At 42.3% G+C, this 13,927-nt stretch overlaps 1 protein-coding gene across 1 annotated transcript in view; it reads left to right on the top strand.

The window, feature by feature from the left end:
• The first annotated feature begins 451 nt into the window (after positions 1-451).
• The window catches only part of Trpm6 (transient receptor potential cation channel subfamily M member 6), a 156,734-nt gene continuing 143,258 nt past the window's right edge, over positions 452-13,927 (top strand). The window contains exon 1 of the mRNA XM_057777855.1: positions 452-504. Within this exon, the coding sequence (XP_057633838.1) occupies positions 496-504 (9 nt within the window). The 5' untranslated portion in view covers positions 452-495. The remainder of the gene's footprint in view (positions 505-13,927) is intronic.

Below are 13,927 nucleotides of genomic sequence, written 5' to 3'. Positions count from 1 at the left end.
AAAGTTTTTCAGAAATATGATTGAATAAAAACGGCCACTCATGAAGTTAGCAATGCTCACAGGCACATTTTTGCTTAGAATACCTAGGCCCTTGAGTCAAGTGGGGGCAAGCAGGCTCCGTGGGACCAGGAATTTACAACGTCCATTCCCAGAATGGATAAGTTCCTGCAGCCAGGCATCTACAACTGGAGAGCTCTCTAGCAGATGTCAACAGGAGTGTTAATTATTTTCCCACCACACAACCTTAGTCACAGTTCCTGTTAAAAGTGAAATCACCCCCTCGGGTTTAAGTGGCATTAAATTTTTTTTTTATTCTGCGAACATTACATTTCTCCCTTCTAGATTAAGCCCACGGGAATGTGTTGGGCCGCTCTTTTTACAGCTCCCTTTCCATTATTCTCACAAGCTGGGGTTTATCTGATTGTGTGGTGGATGGAAACTGAAGGACAAAAGTCAATGTCTGAAGACTGAGTCAAGCTTACACCGGCTGTGGTAATGAAGAGGGTAAGTCAATGAACTTTCGCATGGCTCCTGCTTGCATTTATTTCTTTTCTGTGAGATTTTAGACATCACAAAATGCTCAGGGCATGTCATGGGGAACGGCTATTGCAAGTCAAATGCATTTAGTGGTTGATTAGGTGAACCTATTCTGAACTAAGAAATCAAACTGCACAGGCAAGTATGTATGGCAAACAACATTGCTTCAATTCTTGGTGGTGGTGGGGAAACCTTTTATTAATGAAGAAACAATGTGCTTAGTTAACTGACCTGTCAACAAATGTCCTTTCATATTATTATTTGACCACTCAGTATTTGACCACTCAGTAAATACATTGGAGATAATTTTATGTGAAGAAAATGGCATAGATCATTTTGATTGTTATAAACAGATGGTTGGATGTTGTATGGATTCTCTGGGGTCAGATGTCAAGTGACCAGTAATTTCCATTCTAGTAGAAAGTTTATTATGGTTGTGCATTTCTGTAAAGCAAGGCAGTATTTTTTTTTTCTTAAAATTTCTTTGAAAATGTCATGATTTCAATTCCTTTCCTGTAAAGCAAAATATAGTTAGATATGATTAGGGAAGTGAAGAATCTTCTTGCTCTGGGTGGGGATGCTTCATTCAACAGTTTTGTTGCTGCTGTTCTTCCTTTTCATGCTTCTTAATGGCAGTATACAGGTGCACCAGTTCACACAGCCGCCATGACGTACAGCTGCTGAATGAATGAGTGGCTTCTGCATTTCGGTTGGTTCTGTTTGGCTCTGAGGAAAACAGGAGGAGGTTATGTTTGTTTGGGATCATTCTGGTGACCAGTGACAGAACATTGTGACTAAAATAATCAGAATTAAAAGACACAGAGACAGAGACACACACACACACACAGAGAGAGAGAGAGAGAGAGAGAGAGAGAGAGAGAGAGAGAGAGAGTATATGAAAATAGAAAACAGGAATTGTTAAGAATAAAAGGAATTGTTGAGAATAAACCACATGTTTCTTCTCTGGGCAGCTGAGTAAATACCCTGTGGGAGGGGTCAGCGCTTGGCAGGCTGGGAATTGGAGTCCAGACCAACAGGAATGAAATTATTATTTGGGGGAGGGAGGAGCCGGAGGGAAGAAGAGAGAGAATATGAGCAAAATACAACGATATATCTTTATATTTATCTGTATAATGTGTGTGTGTATGAAAATGTCATGAAGAAATCCATTATGTTGTACTTGTAAGACTAAATTAGGAATGGTGGATGGCTCAGCAGGTAAAGATGTCTGCTGTCAAGTCTAATAAAAATCTGAGTTCAGTCCCCAGGATCCACATAGAGGAAGGAGAGAACTGACCCTTGTAAGTTGTCCCCTGACCATCACATGTGTGCCATGGTGTGCTGGCATGTGCATGTGTGAGCACAATTTCAAGATATACACACAATAAATAAATACATATTTTAATCCCCAAATGGTCTTAAAATGTAAATAAAATAGAATTGGCAGAGGTAGCTTAAAGATGCTCCTGGTATGAGAAATAGCCAGTCTGTATGGCTCAAAATAGCACCTTCATCTTCTCTCTCACTTCCTTGTTTCTCTCTCCCTCCCTCTCTCCTTTCCCTCCTTCTTTCCTCTATCCCTTGTTTGTTATTGGATGAATTTCCTTCCTGAGGATGCAAAGCAGCTGCTAGAGTCCCCAGGAACTGTAATATGTTCCCATCAGGAAAAAGCTAATCTTTGTGCGAACATTTATAGAGGCAAACTAGTTCAGGGTTAGGGAGAGCCACTCAATCGTCACTCCAGTCCAGAGAGTCTGCATGAAGTCTTTGGTGAACAGTTAATTCGTCAATGCATGCAGTAAGGGTGAGTGAAAGAACTCAAGGGAATAAATGTGACGTGGGCTGTGAAGTCATGACATGCAGCTGCAGAGCTGGAAGGACTAAGAGGAGGAAGGCTGGAAACAAGGAGGCCAGCACAGAAGAACCAGTTCTGAGAATTCAGTGGACAGGGTGTGTGTGTGTAGCTCTGTGTGCCTGAAAATGATGGTGATTCTGGGTGGGAGTTGGATGTGAGATTTAACTTAGAAAAGCTGTTCAATTCCTGATTCAAAAGCTTCCAGGAGCTTCCTGCTGTCTATAGGATAAAATCAAAACTCCCTAGAAGAGACCGCAAGTCCTTTGTGGCTTATTTATTGCTGGTTCATCTTAGTCTCTGCTTAGCTGCTACTCTCTAGGTTTCTGCTTCAGGATTGTGAGTTGTGCCACCCGTCCTTTCTTCTTGGCATGCCCGCTCCTGTATAAGGTCAACGCAACCATAGACTTCCTGGCAGGCCTTTCCCACCTCACTGAGACCCTTTATACTGTTTTTGGATCCAATTAGCTGTCCCTGTTTTCTACTTCTTACTTTTGAAATCAGTGCTGCTCAGATTATATGAACTATTTCATTGGTTAATGTTCATTTCCATCATTACAAGTTCCAGGAAACAGGTCTCAAAGACCTTTTCCTCACATCTTTGCTTTTTCATTGCTCTGATAAAACACCATGACCAAGGCAACTTATAAAAGAAATAGTGTACTTTTGCTTGCGATTCCAATGTAATTCCATTCTGTAATGGTAGAGAGGCATGGTAGTAGGTGACTGGAGCAGGAAGCTAATAGATTACATCTATAGCAAAAAAGAAGCTGAGAAAGAACAGGAAGTGGGGGAGGTGCTAGGTTACCTGCAGTGACGTACTTCCTCTATCAATTCTAACCAAAACATCCAAAACTTCCTCAAACAGTGCCACCAACTGGGGACCAAGTGTTCAAATACTTGAGCCTATGGGGGCACGTTTCTCATTCAAACCACCACAATAACCTTAATACTTTATGTACAGTTGATATTTGAGTGAACATATAAGTACTTGCTGAATAAATAAATGAATGAGTCAGAAGAATAAACTAAAAAGATTGAAATGAAAATTCTGCTAAAGGAAATCAGAAAACAGACAGCAGTTGGGACTTGGAGATTAGAAGTGTTCTCCAGCAGTTCAGGTTTTAAGAAGAAATATTCAAATGTATCTTTAAAGTTGTTAGATTTTGAGATGAGGGCTCACTATATAGCTCAGTTGGGCCTTAAGGTTGAGCTCTTTCTGTCTCAACTGGAATTATGCAGGCATATGCAAAAGAAAGTCTGTGTATCAGCCTGCTTGCCATTAGTATAACAAAAACACTCGAAGTAATCAAGTTAAAAAACAGAGAAGGTTTGTTCTGACTCATAGTCTTGGAGGTTCTAGGCCATGATCAGATGATCTCACTGCTTTGAACTTGTGACAAAATACCATGCAATTACAGGAACAAACGATAGATCGAAACCTGATCACTTCATGCCAAGAAACAAAGGAGAACGGACTGGGGTCCCACTGTCCCTTTATAGGGATGTCTCCAATGACCTAAGTTTCCTTCATCAGGCTCCACCTGCTGTGAGCTCTGCACCTCCCAACACACCATGCCAACACCAAGCCCTCAACATGCAGACTTTAGGGATGCATCCAAATTAGGATTTGTATTCTTAGTTTTGAGGAATTTCAAAGACTAAGAAGAGTAATGTCTTGTTCCTTTTCACCTTTTTTTTTTTAAACAAAGTAGTCAGGATTTAAGATCTATACATATTACTATGTTATAAATGTATTGTGATTGATACATCATACAATTTTATTCCATCTGTTACTGCAATCAGTATTACTTCTGACTCCTTGAACATCCCCCCCTTTTGTTTTGTTTGTTTATTGACAAACATGAGATTTTACTTGGCCATTTATTCAAGAAAGACTTGCTGGACCTCACAATGTATACATGTGTTTGATCTGATTTAGAAAGGCCTTATTTCTCTGCTAATGTTAGCTGTTTATGGACCCCAACTCCCAATGTCCATTGTGTGTATAAATTATACCACTCTCCATACTTAGCTCTGCCAGAATCCTAATTTTGCTTGTTAGAGGAAATATTAATATTCCATTGTTGTCTTGCTTGGCATGACTATTTACTAAAAGCTTTGAAATCTTGACATTTCCATTTCTTCTATAATTGCCCTTTGTATTTTTTCATTTTTCTAATGAACTTTTGACATTTTCTTGTTAGTTTACTCTTACATGCTTATAATCAAATGACTGTATGAATACTGAATTACTTTATGCCAAGTTCTTCTCATTTTATAATTAGTAAAAGTTAGTTCTGATTCTGAGGCGGCTATAGATGTATAGTACTTTTGGTTCCTGCTCTCTTCACACGTGAACAGAGGCAAATCCAAAGAGCCACAAACAACGCTTAACAAAACTAAGTGCATCCGGTTTCTGACCCTTCACCCAACCTCAGCCCAGCTCCTCCTTCCTCCTCATCTGGAACCTGCACCTGCCTCCTTGTCACTGGCTGTAAGAACCAGGTCAGGGGCCCTAGAAAGATTTAAGATCGCTGATTTTCTGGTGTCATCTGCCCTTATTGCTAAGATTTGGATTTCATGTTCCAGGTTGGGTCACTGTGTACCTTTGCTCTGAGAAGTCTTTGCTGCAGCGAGAACCTCACACTCTTCTCAAGGGAGTACACCCTTATTCTGGGTTCCAATCAGTCATAATTGGGCAATTTTCCTGGGTCTCCAGGACTAGCCCTTTGGAGGAGAAGGACATTTAGTGGGTGGCTTGGTCGGTGAGGAGCATGAGGTGGCTCCCAGACACAGCAGGCACACTGTTTCTCTCCAAGAAGCTTTTGACTACTAACTTTAGGGTCCTCTTTCTTCCACACGCCAGGGGAGTGATGGGCTCTGTGTTCTTTCTTTCTTTCTTTCTTTCTTTCTTTCTTTCTTTCTTTCTTTCTTTCTAGTTCTCTCTCTCTCTCTCTCTCTCTCTCTCTCTTTCTTTTTAATTCTCTCTGTGTGTGTGTGTGAGAGAGAGAGAGAGAGATGAGTATTTGTCTCTGTGTCTCTGTGTGAGAGGCAGGCCCACACATGCCTTCTCTGCTGATAGATTGACTACTGATAGATTTTGGAAGAGGGGGAGTCATTGTCTTTAGTTGTGTACTAGGAAGGTCCCGATTCTACCCTACAACTAGTTAGTAGTCTTTAATCTGTAAACACCAGCTTAAATAAACTGATTCTGGTCCTGAGCACATACTCTATTTAGTCAGTAAATGTCTTAATGTCGGGGTTTTGCTCACTGATTTTGCAGGACTATGCTCTTCATAAAGCGTGAATTATACTTGTCCCTTTTCCTGTTCATTTCAGTTTAATCAAATCTATTTACCTTTTGTATTTGGGGGAAGGGTGGATTCTGGATATAGAATCCCTCAGCATTTCTCTCAATGGACTTTTGGACACATATTTTTTTATGCCAAGTGTTAAAACAACACCGTGGTGACTAACCTTTGTGCTTTTTCGTTGATAACAACTTGCTCATGGTAATAACTAGGATTAAGGAGGCTTCTATTACTTTTAAACTATAATCCTGGGCTAGTAAATGTTTTCTGGGCACTGAAATATATATATTTAAATAACTGTTTTAACTTCCTTTTGACCTTTTCTAATATTTCCGATTTTCAATAACTAGAGTAGTTGTTGGAAACTTTCTACAGAGTCTGAAAGTGTTCAGTATCCTGAGTATGAAGGAAAGAGATACAAACACAGAGAACTTTGGGAGGGTCAAGATACCTCTGTGTATGACACAGCTGGTAAGCGATAATAAATATTTCTTTGTGTTTGAGTCACGATGTATAAGAGACACATATTGGGATGCGGCAAACAAGGCGGCAGACGAGCTGGATTCCTCTGAGAAGTCAGTCTCTATCTGGGTCCTCTGGGTTGTAAACGTGCCACATAATCCTTTGTAAACTGACCCTTCCCTTGCTTTGCTCCCTAGATGACAACTGGTTGCCTACTGTCAGACTTCACGCTAACATTATTTCTGTTCTCTTATTGCCGTGTTCTAAACCTCCTCCCAGAAACAGGTCAGCCCTCCCCACCCCCACATACACACGTACACACACAACCCCATCCCTACCAGTCACATAAGCTGGACAGTTTGGATTTGTCAACTTGACACAAACTCGAGTTAGCTGGAAAGAGGGAGCCTCAACAGAAAAATCACCTTCATCAGGTTGGTCTATAGGAAGTCTGTGGGGGCATTTTCTTGAAAATGATTGGTGTAGGAAGGTCCCGCCCACTTTGGGCGGTGCCATCCCTGGGCAGATGGTCCTGAGTTGTACAAGAAAGCAAGCTGGATGAGTAAACAATGGGGAAACAACTCAAAAGGCAGCGTTCCCGCCTGGTCTCTGCTCCAGGCTCCTGCTTGAACTCCTACCCTGAATTCCTCAGTGATGGACTATGCTCAGGAAGCCAGATACACTCTTTGCTCCCCAAGGTGTCGTTGGTCATGATGGTTATCACAGCAACCGAAAGCAAACTAGGGCAGCTACTTTGTAAATAAAGACACTGGGAACAGCGCAAATCAGTGTAAATAAGAACTGGGAGCAGATTTTCCTTGCACACATTAGCTTCCAAGTTCTAAGTTTCTTGTTCTCTCTCCAGACCTATGCAGACGGCCCTGCAACGAATTCCTGCACAGAGCAGTGTCTGTATTTTATGTCCATGGTCATAGTGATGTGGTTTCCAAAGAAGCAGACATCTTTGGGAGTTAGGGCAAAGATGAACTTGGGACTCTGCTGTGTTAGATAGTCAGAATGGCCAGTAACTCATTCTCCCAGGATCTCTTCCTTACCCCCTTGCTTTCTCCTGCATTCGTTGGAGTTTCCTCCCGTCTGCAATGGTGATTTATGGCTTTTGTTGGGAGAGAGATCAGAGTTCTACCGAGCTGAAAGAGATGTAAATGTTTCGAGAATTCTCAGCACCGTCTTTGGGTAAGGAGGCAGATTGTGGAGCCCTGGGCTCCTTTGAGGTAGAGGTGAGGAGGCACATACCTACACAAACTTACACACACACACACACACACACACACACACACACACACACACGGGTTCTGAGTGCTGCAGGCACACGTGTGGTTTAGAACTTAACCAAGAAACAGTATCTATGTTGAGAAAGAGTTCTCACTATCTTTGCTCTGTTTTCCCCTCTGGGATGAGAAGCCACCACATACACCTTCATCCAGGGTTCTACATGGGTAGAGAAAATTAGCCAGTTCCCGGTAGGCGTCACCGCTGGAGAACCTCACATTTATGTTAGGAAATGCTGACAAACATCCAGCTCTCCTAGGATGGGAACTGAACTTGGTGCCATCAAAGGTTCATTCTCCTTGACAGGAGAGAATGAAGAGCAAGTACCCAGGCAGCACTGAGGAGCATGCTCCTGAGATGACTTTGTTTTCCTGTGTGGCTCTGACCTTGAAATTGGTCTGATGATCAAGATAATGTTTTTTTTTCTTCTCCCACCAGAGTCTCACACTAGGCTTCCTAGTCCTGTCTGTGGTGTCCTGGCTGGCACAGCAAGGCTATATATGAACCTGCATGCCATGCAATTTGTGATAGGGTTCAGCCCATATAAGCATGTTTCACCACCTGTGTCGGCACAGGGACTTGCCTTGTTTGCAGGAACAATCTCCTTTTGTTGGTTTTAATTTTATTGTGCTGCTTCAGCTTTGTCAGACGTTATTAGGGACACCTAATACCCGCACACAAGGAAGGTGTTCCATTTCTCTCCGCGTATTCATGCTGGAGTAAGCATCGTAATGCCACACTCAGACAGAGCAGCTTGTTGTTCTTAGCATCTTTTGCTTCTTAAGGAAAACCTGGAGAGTCCTACAGTCTCTGAGTATTGTGATTTGGAGATGAAGAATGTCCTTAAAAATTACTCATGTATGACAAGGGTGCTTACAGGGTAGCAGCAGTATTTTGGAAAGTTCTGGAAATATTGGAAGGTGGGACTTGTCTGGGGTAAGTAGGTCACTCAGGACAGGTTTAGGGAGTTATATTATTTCTGGCCCCTTCTCGGCATGCTCAGTTTCTGCTTCCTGTCTGGGTGTTATGAGGACCTCTTTTACTACACACCATGATGTTTTTTTCTGTTCCACTACATGGGGCAAAATGCGCATGGACTGAACCCTCTGCCACCATGAGTTAAAATAAATCTTTGCTTCTGAGTTATTTTCATAATGATGAAAGTTAATATACTTCATAGCTGGGTGGTGGTGACACATGCCTTTAATCTCAGCACTAGGGAGGCAGAGGCAGGCAGATCTCTGTGAGTTCGAGGCCAGCCTGTTCTACAAGAGCTAGTTCAAGCACAGGCTCCAAAGCTACAGAGAAACCCTGTCTCAAAAAACACACTTATGAAGTGTGTTAACTTTATTTACAAATACCATTTAAAGTTGGACATAGTAATTTTCTTTCTTTCTTTTCTTCTTTTTTTCTTTTCTTTTCTTTCTTTTTTTTTTTTTTTTTTTTTTTGTTATTTCCCAACAGAGTTTCTCTGTGTCACAGCTCTGGCTGTCCTGAAACAATCTGTATAGCCCAGGGTGACCTTGAACTCACAGAGCTCCGAATTCATCTGCCTACCAAGTACTGGATTAAAGGTGTGCACTACACCGGCCCTCTGGGAGAGGGTAATTTAAGGAAGTATGATCCTGTATTAAAGAGTAAAGGTTGGTTATGGAGCAGAAGTGTATTAGAATACCTGCTTAGCATGCTTGAGACCCAGGGTCAGCTTGATCAGGAGAACTGTAAATGCTGAGTGAGGAAAGAGTTTCCTATCTTTATTGAGCTTAAAACTAGTCAAAACAAAACCAGTTGAAAGCTTTTAAATGAGTATCCTGTTTGCCCTTGTGCCAAGGGAGGTCTGGAGTATTTAGAGACATCAAAGTGGTTGGAAGAACCTCGTAGCTGAAGGCTTCTAGGAAGGGTTGTGGGTTGGCCTGGAAGGTAAAGTGGCTATGCAAACACAGACACTTTTAAGGGCAAGGAAGGGTGTAAATAATGTTTACACTTGTGCAAGAGGCACATACTGGCTCCTCTAGTCAGGTAGTTAGGGCAGCTTCTGAGTTTAACTGGTAGGAAAATGTGTTAATCATTTAGGACGCCATAACTGGCAACCGTGACACTACATTATGTCATTGCTGTGCATTTCTGGAAGCTAGAAACTGGAAATCAAGTGTCCCTGAGTTTGGTGCCTCTGAAGGCTGCAAGGGACATTCTGCTTAGACTACCTTCTCTCTGGCACTCTTTGTCTGTTTCCTGTCCTTACATAACTGTGTCCAAATTTCTCTCTTTTTATATTTTTGTATGAACTGTTATATGGAAGTCTGAACATTTTTCACACAATTCTAACACACATTTCCGTTTGCATATTAATAATATGTAAATAAAAAGAAATTAGTAGTTCAGTGACAGAGTACTTGCCTAGCACGTGTGAGGCCCTTGGTCTAATCCTTAGCACTGAAAAAAAAATCATCATTTTTTTTCTTCTTTTTAAAATAGAAAACTGTGTGTGTGTGTGTGTGTGTGTGTGTGTGTGTGTGTGTGTGCGCGCGCGCACATGTGGATCTGGAAGACAGAAGTTGATTGTCAGTGCCTTTCTTCTCACTCTCCATCTCTGTGTTGAAGCAGGGTTTCTCAGAGCTTGCTGTTTTGGCTAGTCTAGCTGGCCATCTTCCTCTCGGGAATCCCTGTCTCAACACTGGAGGGATTACAAGTGGCCTGCCATACCTCCCTAGCATTTACATGGATATTGAGGACTTGAACTCTGCTCCTCACACTTGAGACAATATTTCTAACTTAGCTTCCCAAGTGTTGGGATTTTTGGCGTGTGCCACCCTGCCTGGTTTTGGTAGATTTTGGAAGTCTGAAGTCCAAGGTTTGCAATTATGATGCAAAGGGGGGGGGTCCCTTGCATAGATTGCTTAAATCCCTCATCCTTAATTAAAAATATTCTAGTCTTTGTTTATGTGGGAGGAGATCCTCTGTCTTCATGGCTGTTAGACAGTGTTGGAGCACAACAGATAAGTGTTATTCAGCTAGTGAAAACAATACAGTCTTTCCTTTCTCTAAGAGTTCAGGTTTGCAGTGGTTTAAGAGAAAGAGTGAACGGACAGAATGAGTCATTCACGGAATGAGTTGCCACTCTGAGTTTGAACAGGATGGTTGTTTTAGTCAGGGTTTCTATTACTGTGCTGAAATGCTATGGCCACAAGAAGCCTGGGGAGAAAAGGGTTTATTTCACACACACGTCCATATTACAGCTCGTCAGTCATTGAAATCATTTACGTAGGAACCCAAATAGAGAAGGAACCTGGAGGCAGAAGCTCCTCCTGTGGGGGAGCGCTGCTTAAGGCTTCTTCCTCGTGGCTTCCTCAGATGCTTTTTTAAAATTGAAAATAATTTTTTTCATACACCATATTTTGATTATGGTTTCTTCTTCCTCATTTCCTCCCAGTCCACCCTCCCACTATCTAACTCCACCCTTCCTTCTCTCTCTCTTTAGAAAACAAATAGTCAGTATAAAACAAACAGAATAAAAAAGTAAAAGCATGACAGATGCACACACACACACACACACACACACACCATAGAAGTTCAAAATCAGAAACCATATTAAGTAACCAAAAGACAAGTAAGGTTAAACAAAATTCCCCAGCAAAGCATTATGAGACAAAGCATCTCCAAAAATACCACTGAGTTCATTCTGTGTTGGCCATCTTCAGTAGGACATGGGGCTTGCCTTAAGTGTTGTCTATACTTCCAATGAAACTCCATAGGAGGAAACTGTATTTTCCTTTGTGAGTGGCTGTCAACTGGAGACAGCTTTTGGATTATGGATGAGGCTTCAAGTACAGTGTCCTTGTCAGCACTGCGACCTATCTATCAGTCTGCTTTCTTATAGAATCCAGGACTACCAGCTCATGATGTTCCCATCCACAGTGGTCGGGGTCCTCTCTCTCTCTCTCTCATCTATCACTAATTAAGAAAATGCACTATAGGCTTTCCTGCCCGCAGCATGACCTTATAAAGTCTATTTTCTCAACTGAAGTTTCCTCCTTCCAGATGACTTTACCTTGTGTCAATTTGGTTGCAGAACTAGCCAGGACAAAGGTCTAAAAACAGAAACAACTATGCAGAAAGGGCTGAATTCTGTTCTTTATCTCTGATTTTTCTCCAACTTTAAAAAAATATTTTTTTGAGACAAGGTTTTGGTCTGTGACCTAAGCTGGCTTTAAGCACCCAGAAACTCTCCTGCCTCAGCCTCTGGTGCACTTGGGTTACAGGTGTGAGCCACCACGCCTACCCTGATCTCCTTAATAACCTATAATTCTACATTTCCCCCAATTGTGCAATTGCTTATTGTAATTGTGGCAGTCGGAGTATATTACCTCTCCGCATGGCATTGTCCTTTCTTATGTTCGCTGGGCTTCCGAAAGCAAAACATTCGTGAGTCAATGTGAGGATCACAAGCCAGGCAAGACAGCGAACTGCGCCAGACCACTCCCACACATAATGCCTTTTCTCCTCGGTGCAAAGAAAAAGTCTTTCATTTCCCCTTCGTCCTAACAGAATGGGAGGTATGACTTTGGAAAATCTCTAACAGTCCTTTCAAGAAAGGAAGTGAAAGCAAAACCAAATTCAAATCCAAGCCTGCAACCATTCTCCTTCAGAGCCGATTATTTGTATTAGAAAATATCTCTTGATGCTCTTGATTATTTGGGACTCATTAAGAAATGAAGGTTGGCTGGGGCACCATCCTTCCTCGTGGACAAAGCTCAGCTGTTCAACTCCACCCTAAACTTACCAAGTTAACCTTTAATGTTGAAACCCTAGCTTAAGCGCTGTTAGCTCAGACATCAAAACTCTCCGTGTGCACGTGTTTGTTATGCTGGAGACCTTAAAAACTCTGGGTGAGAGGAGAGACCAGACAAAAGAGAAGAAAACCTGGATAGAGGCAGAAAGAGAGGGCAGGGATGCAGTCAACGGAGGAGAAAAATGAAGCCCTTTAAGATGCTGAGGCTTGGGGAGGGTGCCCCAGGCGTCCTTTCAGTTCTGATTGCTCCTCCTCCTGTAAAGCTGAGCTCTTTGGAGGCTGGACAATATCTTATTCATGTTTGACTTTTCTGGTATCCAACATTGTCTGTTAAATAGTCTGTGCTTGGGGGACTATTTGTCAGTCTGAATCAGTCCACCCCAGACAAATAATGAACATTGCAAAATTTAAGCGTCCTAAGTAGAGATATGTTTGTGGCCAGAATAATTTGATACACAATCTTTTCAACTATATTGAGGGAACTATGAAAGAGATGCCTGGGCTCTACCTTAGAAATACTGTGGGGGAGGGTCTGAGGATCTGCCAAGTGAAGCCCGGCATTTAAAACATCCCCAGTGACTGATGTATGACTCGGGTGAGATAATACTTTCTTCTATTATCATGAGCTCGATAAACAGCAAGAGGACTTCAGGCAGCCTCGAGGTACCCGTTTTGCAATAACTACAGATGGCTACATTAGTCAGTGGCAAGAATAGCCCAGAGAAATAATGGCCTTTGTTTTGCCATTCACAGAGTGGCGAGCTTTTCTGTGACTAGGCCTTCCAGTCTAGTCTGCATCCTTTGCTCCAACCCTGTATCCCTGGAGGTCCTCAAGAGCCCAGAAATGCCCATTAATGGCTCCTAGAAGATATTCCTAAGTCAGCTTTCCTGAAAGATGGGTTTTGTGACTGGTGTCCTTTATCTTATGACTGAGCCAGTTTTCCTAATCAAGTCACCTTCCTGGCCTTAGCACCTGGCCAGCTGTACAGTGAGCAGCAGCCTTGGGGTTGATAACTCACTTATTACAATGCCTCCAGTACTTTTGATACAGTTTGGAACCAAAGAGCCTTGTAAACCAGCACATTTAGAAGGTCAAAGCATTTAGGGGTCACCTTGGGCTCCAAGTGTCTTGAAGCTTGATCACGTGACCACCCTAGCACACACAATTGTCCGAGAGATTAAAGTAGAAGATAATAGTCTCCAGACACCAAGAGGTGTCAAGCACGTGCCAGTCCAGATGCTTAGTCTTTTGGATGAGTCTAGATTGTTCGTTCACGGGCCTTAGGGCTGTGACGAGAGCTAACAGAAATGATCTATGGCTGGCTCAAGCCAGGAGGCTCTGGCTTGCCTTGTAAGAACATTTGTCCTGCCGGGCGATGGTGGCGCACGCCTTTAATCCCAGCACTCGGGAGGCAGAGGCAGGCGGATCTCTGTGAGTTCGAGACCAGCCTGGTCTATAAGAGTTAGTTCCAGGACAGGCTCCAAAACCACAGAGAAACCCTGTCTCGAAAAACCAAAAAAAAAAAAAAAAAAAAAAAAAAAAAAAAAAAAGAACATTTGTCCTGGTAAATGTCTACAGATCATTAACAATTTGAGGAGGTTAATCTAGAGGAAAGGACTTCTCATTTCTTAGTAGGCAAAACAGCAAAGTGAGAATATACAATTTTACTAACAAACAAGGAA

The sequence above is a fragment of the Chionomys nivalis genome, chromosome 8, assembly GCF_950005125.1.
Source record: "Chionomys nivalis chromosome 8, mChiNiv1.1, whole genome shotgun sequence".
NCBI classification, from domain to species: domain Eukaryota; kingdom Metazoa; phylum Chordata; class Mammalia; order Rodentia; family Cricetidae; genus Chionomys; species Chionomys nivalis.
This window is presented reverse-complemented; position numbering and strand designations above follow the sequence as displayed.